Below are 11,852 nucleotides of genomic sequence, written 5' to 3'. Positions count from 1 at the left end.
GTTTTACAGTTAGCCAGTGAGAGAAGAGTTGAAAATCATGGACACAGTTTAGCCCTTAAGGGAAGGAATTAAAACATTGCTTTGAAATAATTCAACTGTTTATAGTGGAATGTACATCATATTTTTGTTCGTGCCTAGTGGCGTAGGCTTATCATTTCTACCTTCAGAGGTGGTGTCTATACCTTACTACTATGCGTTTATTAGAGAGCAACATGGGGGCTTCCATTACTAAATTCCTTCTAAAAATGCTGGTTGTCTGGCTATCACACTGACCACAGGCTTCAGCATTTTCTGAGTTACTAACCTGGAACAAGTGTGCAGATCAGACTAGATGAGTAGAGTCCTATCTGCATGCTTGTTCTAAGTTAGTGACTCAAAGGGCTTGATTTGGGCTAAATAGGCTTTTTCACTTTTCAAGGTTTACCTTAGCTTGGTTAATGTAGTGAAATGTGACTTTGCAAAGAATATCCAATCATGTACAAGGAAAATAAAAACATAAAACTGTATTTTTGCTTGCACATGACTGGATAATTGAAGTCAGCAGAGCTTCACCTCATTCACTAATGGAAAATTCCCTTGCAAAGTGAGCAGCCTTTTTGCTTTAGTAAATGAAGCCCAAAGTATTAAAGCAACATGGTCAGCATGACAACCATGCAATTTGCTTTTTCAGAATAAGAAGTCAGCAATGGTAGCTTTCATGTTCTTCCTTGGAAAGGTTTCCTTTAGGTTGTGCACGCTTTTGGAAGGCCACGGCAGTAAAGAATTATATTGGGTGAGAGAACAACCTCTTGGGCCAGTGTTCACAGACCCAAATTTAATTCCTCCCCTCTGTAAATTAGTCTTGTCTCAGACAAAAATATGTCTATGTATCGTTTCATGAAAACCAAACTGGTGATTTCAAGAACTGTTGTACATGCTTAATAATTTCATAGGTTACATCTTCAACAAAATCAAAACCATTGAAAACACAATTTACATTCAGAAAGCTATAACATGATTGGCAGTGCACTAGTCTACATGAGGCTATGGTGGCTATAATCTGTTAGCTTTCATCTGCTTATTCCAAGGGCATGATCTTGATGATTTTTTGGTTATTTAAAAGAGGTTGAGCAGCAGCCTTTATGTGAAGAAGGGACAACATTACACTGAATTTAAACATGATGAATGCTGAAAAGAGAGGCCTGTAGGCTACATTGCAGGTAAAGAATTCCTTGACAGAAAAAGGGTTTGTATACACAACTTTATGTTTCCAAGTATATCTATATGCAACAGTAGACCCCGCTCTGTCAATAGCTGCCACTCAAAAACTAATATGGTGTCATATAACATAACATGCACACAATACTTTTATCCATCCTTTTCTCAGTGTTAGTCTTTGGTTGGTGGCCATGGAACAGAGAGGAGATTTTTGAACAGAACATTGAATAGGTACACAGTCATTTCGTACCGTACTTCTCCTTCATTCTAACAATCACTAGAGCAGATTAGGATACTCCAGTAAATTCCAGAGAAATTTGATACATTCATGCCACATACTGTACATTACAAATCTTATTTTCTTTATGTGAATAGTCTATATAACACAGAATATGAAAACTTGAATTCTTACCTGCATACAGATACAAAAAAATGTGCTGGAACCAATTAGGCAGAGCACACCAAATAATATCATCACATTACATAACTAGAACCAACTTACTATAGTGGTAATGTATATGTTTAGTATTTAGCTATAGCTCTATCTTTCTATAACTGTTGTCCTTGCCTGTTTTTGAGCAACCATTTAATAAAGTGTGATAGTGTTGGTTTTCCCTACTGTAATGTAATCATGAGACTTTGAGAATTATCATGTCTCTGCCTTATTCCTAGCTCTGTGTTGGTCTTTTAGATCAGTGGAATCTTTACAAAAGTCAGTCATATATGTTTACATACTACTAGAAGTTCTGAATGCCACAAAACTATGCAAAGCACTTTTGTCCCTTTTGCATCCATTTGAGTAAACGTCATCTCACTGCATAAGGGATCATTGTTTCCAGTGGCTGAAGCATGGATAATATGGGGAGTCAGTGCACAAGAGGTAGTTCCTCTAGTTCTTGGCTTTTTAAGTTTAGAAAAGCTTACCCCTCCCTTCTAGTGTACCCCATGCCATTAGGCAGTCATCCCACCCTGCCCTGTCCACTTTTGTTTTTCAACTTCCATATCTACTCACATTTTAGACAACCTCACATCATAGTTGACCATGTTGTAATTGTCCCAGCCATAAATTTTCTTTTCACTGGGATTGTAATCCACCATACTGCCATAGCCATACTGATTCATAAAAGGGACCCTAATTTGCTTTTGAACACCAGTATGAGTGTCGTAAGCAAAACTGAGTGTGGTGATACCAGAAGAATAGCTTCCAACTGTGTACATGGTACCACAGGCCATGAATGCATTGGCCACTGAGTGTTTGCGAATTGTGGTTTCCCAGCTCTGCTTTACCTCTAACGTTTTGGGATCTAATTGTGATATGGCTATAGATCCTTTAGCTTTATCTGTGCTATAAATAACCCATAATCCCATCTCATCTACAGCCAGATCAATATCTGTATAGCCCCCCCAAGAGTAAGGGTATTGCCCGTGATAACCAGCATTTGGAAGCTCCTTCTGAATTGCAATAGTTTCAGTCTTGAAATCATACTTTACTATTATTCTAGACTTTCGTCTTACATAATAGAGGGAACCTTTGTAGACTACAGCACCATTGCTTTCCATAGAGCGAGGTACTACATAGACCTTGGCTGGATAACCTTTTACTAACTGGTCAAGGTTCTCATACTCAAAAACTTGACGTATATCTGCTCCCACTGTATTGATCCGCCAGATGGTGTCTTGATTAAATGGAGAAACTGGTTCTGGGTCTTTCATCCAGACTCCATATTTTCCAGCAATGTTGTCAGCCTTTCGGTAAGTAGTGGGTTCTCCAACCCAGGTAAGTTCACCACAGCTTCCTGAAAGTAGCAGGCATAGACACAACAAGAAAGAAAACAATCAGACTTTATTGTAAACATTAGTAATGCTGAAAAAATTTTCAGAAAATTGAATATTCTTACCACCCATTTTAGTATTCTCCAAAGTCTGGGCAGTTGATTGGTTTTCTGGGATCATTTTTGAAGCTGGAAGTGCTGTAAGCTCTGATTTCAGCTCCTGGTAGCCCACACCATCTGCTCCCCATCGAGACACTACAAAGTAAAAGTCAACAATATGTAAGCAAGGTGGCAGTTTACCACCATCATTAGTCTTCTATTACTCTGCAAGTAATGCATTCTATGGACTGTGCGCTAGCCACACTCAAAGTACATTATGATTTGTTTTTGCTTCTGTTAGTATTCTTTGTAATTTGTGTATGTTATCACTGTAACGTTTTACGACTTGTTGCCCCTTGGTACAGAACAAAATACTTTAGTTGGGAAATCTTTACTATAATATCTGGCTTTGTCTTATGTTATCTATATTCATTCCATTTGACTAACTACGGATGGATTTCCCTTTGCACCTTGACCTTGCACAAGTAATTTTAATTCTCTGTTGTTGGTCAGCAACTACTGCAGCTGCAACCATGAGGTGATTCATGACCTGTTGAGCTTACTGGAGTAGAAAAGGGTCTAGTGCAGGTGTACACAAGCTTTGGCCCCCAGCTGTGAAAAAACTACAAATCCCATCATGAAACTGCCTCGGGAAGTCATGCCTGTGGCCTGTGTCGAAGTCTTGCAATACCTAATGGGACTTGTAGTTTCACCACAGCTGTAGGGCCACAGCAGTTTGCCTACCCCTGCTCTAGGGTATAATGGGAATTCAGATACAACCAGGAAAACATTTTGGAAAAAAGTTTGGAGTATATGTGATTTTTTTAAAAATTAAGTTAAGATTTCAAGCTTTCGGAATTCCTTAGGCCTCTTTCACGCGGGCTTTCCGATCAGGTCCGCCTGTTAGTTTTTGGGGCGGACCTGATCAGAATCGGATCTAAATGGATGTGCATCCGTTTGCATTAGGGTACCCCTGACTTCGGACCAGGTTCGGAAAAACAAATGGAACAGTGTTTATTTCTGCCTGACTTGATTGCGTTGGATCCGGGGTAACTGGATGTAAACAGAAACTGGTCTGTTTAGATCCGGATGCCCATTGACTAACATGGGGCCTGGTAATTGCATTTTATTCCTCCATCACAAGATGTAGGAAAAAACTGGACGGACATGGATGTCACAACGGTGACGTCCATTCAATCAAGAGGAAATCTGTGCAAGGATTCACTCTTGATTGAAACTGAAGGTGCCCATGTGAAAGGGGCCTTATATACCTTTTGTTAGGCTTTATACATTTCTGAAAATGGTTCTGATTCTGAAACCTACATATTAATAAACAGAGTTACAACGAGGAGCATATCAAGCATATATAAAGCCTGGCGAGGGGATCTAAGGAATGCCAAAAGCATGCATCATTAATAACTTATGTTAGCCAAAAAGGATATAATTTCAAGGTCAAACTTTCTGCACTAATCAATATCACATGAAAGTAATGAGGAATGACAGTTCTGACAAGTTATGGTCCTTGAATATATTTACAGTCTTCCTAAAGTCTTATTTTACAGTGAAATGAAGCTGCAACTAATCCAATGACATGCATATCCATAATTATATTTTTACCTACTGTACAGTATATAGAGTTTAGTGTACATCATCTGTGACCTGAAAAACATGACCCCACTAGATAACATTTAAAATTATGTCATCTGTCTACCTTGGTCCAGAACGAGTGAAGCCAAGTATATTCCTGGAAATAATTGTGTGGCCCTTTCAGAAAACCTACCAACAGAGGTCACTTACAATCTGCAGTTCCATCTCTTGCTACTGCTGCTGCTGCTACAGATACTTTACTTCCACTCCCATGAATTTCAGCAGGTGACGGTCCTGTAATCAGAGCATAACCGAATAGAATTTACTCTTATGGAAGGACTCTACACAACAAAAAACACATGTATAGTTTGTAACTATAAAACTGTTGACATAATAAAATATAATTTAATAATGTTTTCTTTATTTCTGAAGCTGGAAAGACTGCTAATATGGAACTTAGTTGATCTCCTCAGCCTGGAACAACATAGGATACTTCATACCCTATTCAGATGTTTTTATCAATGTCAAATCCATATTCTCTGTTTACACCTTGCAGCTCTGGTCCTGGTTGGGTCAATCACTATACAAGCATAAAATAAAACTATCCCTGGGCCAATACAGTATCCCTGTAAGATAAATAATAGTCAAGGGAGCAATACAGTGTGTACCTATTCCAATTACATGCTAAAGGGGAAGTGTGGCTACTGGCCCAGTGAAGCCACTGTTGCCTATGCAAGGATGGCAAGAGCGGGGGCGTAAGGTGATTATGTCTGGCATATTTCTTTGAATGTTTTATATTTTTCATTGCTTTCACTTAGCTTTTTTTAATTTGAGTTGAGGGGGAAAGGGTGCAAGGTAAGCAGACTTTGTATTTACATGCCAGTCAGGTCACCTTTAAACAAGCAATTAATTGTTCATATGACTGAAAACTGAAGTCCTGCTTCACCTGAGTATTCACTTTGGGTTGGAAATGTTTAAATTATTAGTAACCATTTTTGCAAACATTCTTTAAGCTAGTATGTTAGCCAACAAAGTGAATGTTTGGGTTGTCATCAAAGTAAGCAGTAAAGGAAGAAAGACTCAGGTTTAGTGTCCCTGTGACATATGACAGAGGGTTTTATAATCGTATGCATATTCTGAGATTTTTAAAATAGGTTTCTTAGCACTATGCTGTTAACATGTTATTGATGACAAATCATTTTCAACACCTGTCTCATAAGATCATTGCAATCCTGTAACCTTAACACTCTCAGCCCACACTGCTTACACTAGACCTATGTTAACAGAAAGAAGCTTCATCAACGCGGAATGACTTATATTGTTAATTTTTCCTGTTATTCATATTCATCAATATGAAACTCCAGGCCTGAGAATGGCAAATGTGCCGCCATGCCTGATCATCCTCTTATATCTATAGACACATATCATCTAAAAATGGTAGTAAACTGCCAACACAAATTAGAAATTGTGGGGCCCAAGGAGGTGTTTGCCATACTGTGTTAGTATACAAAGCATATTAGCACATTATGGCAGACTTATCCTTTATCCATTCCAGCAATGAGATGTCAGAGCTCTCCTCTCCATCATCTGTGCCAATTATATCGGAAGAAGCTAACCTGTCCTCTTCTACAAAACATCCACTCAACAATTCATAACTCCCATGTCCAGGACATCCCTGAACAACATTGAATGAAGTGTGGAATACAGCTGTATGTTCCAGAGTTTGTAGTAGTTATCCGACGTATCTATGGTGCTTTTTGTGGCAAACTCTTTGCTGTATATCATAAATTATAACTCTGCTCCAACTCTTTATCTGAAACCAAATTAAGACCAAACAAGGCCCCAGGCAAGTTACTTTTTGATCCCTTTCTGAAGCCATCTTCCCTGCACACATGCTGTTCACATATTCCACTCTGACCCTCTGGCTTCAATTCTATGAGTCACAAACTCTGAACAAGTATGCAGTTCCCGCTTTATTCTGTATTTTTAGATCTACATACTTTACAAAGTATGGCGACCATCAAATCAGCATAATAGCCAAGTAACTAGCATTTTTAGAAGGAACCCAGCAATGGCACCCTTCATATTTCTCTCTGAAATGTTTTTTTTTTACATCAAATGTACTACAGTTTCTAATATTTGAATGAACATAGGCACAACCTACAGGAACAGAAAAAAAAAATTGGAATTTGAAGGAGAAATATTTTATTCAGTAGATGATGTAATGTGAGGACACAGCTGGAAAGTAAAGAAGAACACTCGTTATGGCTGAACTTCATGACTGTCCCTGGAGCTCTTACTCACTCTTTGCACCCTCTAGATAGGTGTCAGGTTCAAAATGACCTAAAAGCATAAATGTGTTTTCAAAATGTTATCCGTAAATAAAATTATACCAACAACGAGGGCAAGGTCAGATTTTTAGGCAATGTGGTCTTCTTGCTTCCCAGCAACGGTGTTTTTATAAGCTATAGCTCCTAAAGCAGTCACTTCTGTCTGTCTTATTATGCAGTTGGGAGTCAATAAAATGGGTTTCTTATCAAAGTGCTTAATATTCAATGCAAGCAACCCAATATAGGGTGCCTTCCCATGTCCCAAATGCACATTAGGAGAAGGTGGGAATGATGGCCTATTGTTACTCTCCTGACTGGAAAATAAGCAGGTCACACTGACCAAGAACTGAGGTTTCCTGCATTAAAGGAATATCATTACATTAAAAGAAAATACTTTTGTTCAGTGTGAACAAAAAGTATTAGCGCTTAGGTTCCCACTACACACCTGTGTTTTAGGTGGCACACATTTCTAGGGTAATCCACTTTGTTAAATGGTGTTTTGGGCATAAGAATGTCTATGACATTATCCTGGGAACATATGGCATTATTTTGATCAATTACATTTCAGCCAGGTAGCTGCTCTTATACAGTTTAATTTAAAGCAGTGTGGTCTAACACCAAGCTAAATGAGCCTTGTGTGAACTTATGATGCCCTTTAATTCTGTGGAATTCATATATTCATTATCAGGTCATAAATACTTTGCTGACACCAGATAGTGGGGGTCCCTTTAGGTATGTCCTGTCTCATGTTACTAATCCTTGCAACCTAATGAATATGTTGTCACTTAAATAAGACTAGGAAGCAGGTCATGATCTTTCAGACATAACTTAGGTCAAGCAGCCATGCTAAAAAAAAACAGGACATCGTTATTGAAGAGGTGACTTGACATTTGAGTTTTAGCAAGCTACTGTCACCGAGATAGGACTTACATCCTCCCTAAATTGACTATTGCGCCAAAACTAAAATATTGCCCAAATGTTTAGTACAAGGTGTATATTCGAAATATGGGTCAGTGTGTTGTGTATGTATCTACATTCAGCCCTCTCAGAAAGCTACAGCATACAATTGAGATCTGTTTAAAGGGACACTGTCATGCAAGATTAATAGAGGCTGCCATTACTGAACTTTCCTATGAGAATGCTAGTTCTGATGCTTTGAGTTCAATGCTGTTTGAGTCACTGACCCGGAACAAGTGTAGAGACAAGTAGTTCTGACACGTTTCTGGTACATTTATTTACAGCATGCTTGTTTTGGAATTCTGACTAAAACATACTGAGGTCAGACGCAGACAGGCATTTGTCATTTTTAGCAGTGGCAACCCCTACTTCTCGCATGACTGAGTCACTTTAAGCAGGTATGTCTTCTGCATGGGTTGTACAAATGGGGCATACTATAAACAGGTTGTATTGCATACCAATCTGTTAGTTATTCTTATGGTATAGTAAAATACAAAACATCCCCTTTTTAACAGTCTTACAACTGGCATGTGTGGATTAGGTTTGAAATGTAAACACTTGTGAGACTAAAAAGTTGAGTAACCAGAGCAAATTGTGTATTTGTACAGGATCCGGGGCCAGATAACGCAGGCACAAATCTAAAACACTTGTGAATTAAGTTACTTCCAGGGGTAGATAAATTAACCCTTTCACTGAAACCAAAACATTCCTCACTTAACTGCCGATGACTGTAATTAAGTTATGATCTTTAGTTTACATTATTCTTCCACACTTATCTCAGGAGACAAACAGTAACGTTTATACTATTACTGTAAAATGCTACTTGTATTTTAGATGGACTGTATACTGAAGAAATGCTGTAACTGAAAACGAAGGCAATCTTTTAAGCATATTCCTAAGAATATGAATAAGAATACTCTCAATATTAACAGTTAAGGTGACTGTATGGTTTGTGATGTCAATAAAAGGAAATATTGTTGTAAACATAGCAATAGGTATGTGATGACAGAGAGATAAACCGAGATCCATAATCAATAACATACACAGATTCATTGCAGCCAAACACAATTCACCTCTTTTTTCATAGAAGCTGATATGTGTTTGGTCGCTGTGAGTTAATGGACATCATGTTTCTTAGCATTATTCTGCATTTATGAACATTTAATGGTTTGGTGGTTATGAAAAGAGAACTGGATTCTGGATACTTCTAATCAACAGGTTGTGAACCATAAGTGATCATTTCAGACTATGGTCTCCTCTGGTCTGGAAGTCCAAACGGAAATCAAACATGTTAGTTTGGCATCCCTGTTTGTGGCAAGTGCAAAATATTCTGTTAGGAACTACCTCATTTGTTGTCCTAGAGTAATAGTAAACCAATATTAACTTACCTTACAGACTACCCTTGTGCAGCACCAAATTAACCTTTTTTTCATAATTGTGAAAACTAGCTTCCTGCTTATATATCATAGTTTGACATTTTTGCAAACTTTAAATCAGGAGTTTCAATTTTTGTCATCTGGTTTGGCAGACTTTTCCAAGTGTTATTACCATTTCATAGTAACGTGCAATTATAATAGTACAGTATGTAATATTTCTGGACTTACCTTGTCTTGGTGAAACCTGGTGGTCCCTGTTCCTTGATACCTCAGTCACAGGTGGACATTGTCCTTGTACTCTTTCTAGCCTTTCTGTCAGTCTTTGTTTTTCCTCTTCCAAAGATGACTTTTCCTTCAAGAGGTCAGAATAGGCCATCTCAAGGCTCACCCTCTGTCCTTCCCATTCATCCTTTTGCATTCTTAATGTCTCCAACTCCTTCTGATTATCTGCCCATGCCTGTGGTGAAGAACTGGCTTGTTGTAGTTCTTTCCCTCCTAAGAGTCTATTTACCATCTTCTCCAACAAGCTTAACCTAGTTTGTAAAGCAGCCATATCTTGGGTACGGGCTGCATTTTCACGTTGCAGCTCCCTAATAGTTGTCATTGCTTCTCCAGGTTCAGTACAGCTGCTTTCCGAAGGACTGGGCACTGTGAAAGTATAGGTACATTGCCCCTGGCGATCATTGGCTCTCCGGAGTTGAGGACTTCCCTGTGCCAGGTAAAATACCAGTGGCACCAAAATATAAAGGGTGAAAAACCCCATGATGCTATACTGTGAGGTCTGCTGATGCTTAATATATGTCCAACAAGAAAGCCTGCTTCTAAAACACAGTTAAGACAGATTACTATAATTTAAAGTCAGTCAGTAAACTATAATAAGTTTCTCTGCATGGGACTGCTCACCTCAGCATCTCCTTTATACACTTAGTGTGGATGAGGGATGGGGTGGAGGCGTGCCTAGAAGAGGGGGATAGATAAAATGACAAGAATCTTCCAGACTCTTGCGTCTCAACTGTGGAGTGACACTTTGCCTGGAGCCAGCTCATATTGCAGCCTCTTGCTGTTTACTAGTCGCTGCTTTCAAGAGGGCTAAATCAACATGCAAACATATCCAGCCTGTTATAACATTACTGACAGACCAGCAACAGGATTTCATTCACTAAATCCTAAAGCCTGTTAAGCATTTTATTTGTTATTGTAGGGCATGATTAAATATTTTTGCCAAAATTCCATACCTTTTCAGAAAGGTTTTGGTAATGTGCTAAAGCAAATGTCTTAACTTAATTTCTATAAAGAAAATGTCTAAAAGCACACACTCCCAAGGAACTAGACTTTTTAGAAGGATTTCCAGCAATGGCAGTGTACTTCTGTACTATTGTGCTATGTCAATTTCTCTCTCTGTTTCCTGCATTACCAATCACATTCAAAATGTCAAGGCAAGCTTAAAATTGATGGCTGTGAGAAACTTTTTAGCATTGAGGTTTCTTTTTTAACATCAGGGTTTCTGTGTGTGAGAGGCAGCAACAAGGATGTTCCAGCATTACCAGCAAGTGCATGTGCAATCACCAAATTAGAGACAAAAACAAGTAGATAGGTGCAGTACCATAATGATTTGATAAATAAATTAACCATTTAGCAAGTAGGATGTGCTCTCTTAAAGTGAGCCTGTCAGCACTTGTATTCAAAAGAGAATACCTGCAAAAGTGGAGAGAATATACTTACCTTTTTGGTGGCCTCTGTGTTGAAATGCAGCTACTTTCTTCTCCCCAGCACTTTGGGTGGGTTGAATACCTGTTTACCCCAATGCATGTGTTGTGGTAAGGGAGCAGGTACGGTACACACCCCGAAGTGGGAAATAGATGCATTGGCAGGGTAATGACAGAGCAATGGCATTTCAACACAACGGCTGCCGGAAACTTAAACATATTCACTCTTCTTTTAAAGGTATGCTTTTCGATACAAGTGACCCTGTGTTGAAAGAGTCACTTTAAAGTCATACCAGTCAACTCACCCAGGAGTCAGCAGACACACAGTTTTGCGTCCTCTCCCACATCTCTTTGCAGGTGAGGCAACTCTCCTGAGTTTTTGGCAAATCTGGAGACTGTAGCTGAAGGGGAACCAAAATGCCAAGATAGCAAAGAGCCCAGAAACTCTGGGTTCAGCCTCTCTTCCTCTCAGAATGTACATTGAAGCAGGCAAGGGGTGCTGGCTGACAGTGGGGTGCGCAGTGGCAGGGAGATGTACAGTGAAAGAAAGGTGATCATTGGCAGGGGGATGACCAGTGACAGGTGATGAGCAGTGCCAGGGAGGGGGTGGGGGTGTGAATTAACAGTGGTTTGTGCAGTGTGAGGTGTGAGGGGACAGAGAAGTGTGCCATGACAGGATGGTTTGCACTAAGAAGGTGGTTTGCACCGTCAGGGGGAGGATCAGTGAAAGGGAAGTGCAGTGGCAGGAGTGTGGGGTAACAATTGAGGAGCAGTGGCAGAAGTGCTGTGCACTGTGTTGAATGACAGAGAGATTCAGGGTCAGAGGTT

General features: G+C 39.3%; 1 protein-coding gene across 1 annotated transcript; it reads right to left on the bottom strand.

Annotated features, from left to right (window-relative positions):
* Window positions 1–2,184: 2,184 nt before the first annotated feature.
* On the bottom strand, window positions 2,185–10,188 carry MYOC (myocilin). Its single transcript, XM_018566839.1, has 3 exons — window positions 9,547–10,188; window positions 3,096–3,224; window positions 2,185–2,993 (listed from the first exon to the last, which is right to left on the bottom strand). The coding sequence occupies exons 1-3, from the start codon at window positions 10,079–10,081 to the stop codon at window positions 2,206–2,208; spliced, it is 1,452 nt and encodes a 483-aa protein (XP_018422341.1). The 5' UTR covers window positions 10,082–10,188; the 3' UTR covers window positions 2,185–2,205.
* Window positions 10,189–11,852: the final 1,664 nt, after the last annotated feature.

The sequence above is a fragment of the Nanorana parkeri genome, unplaced genomic scaffold (assembly GCF_000935625.1).
Source record: "Nanorana parkeri isolate BGI_ZX_2015 unplaced genomic scaffold, ASM93562v1 scaffold982, whole genome shotgun sequence".
NCBI classification, from domain to species: domain Eukaryota; kingdom Metazoa; phylum Chordata; class Amphibia; order Anura; family Dicroglossidae; genus Nanorana; species Nanorana parkeri.
This window is presented reverse-complemented; position numbering and strand designations above follow the sequence as displayed.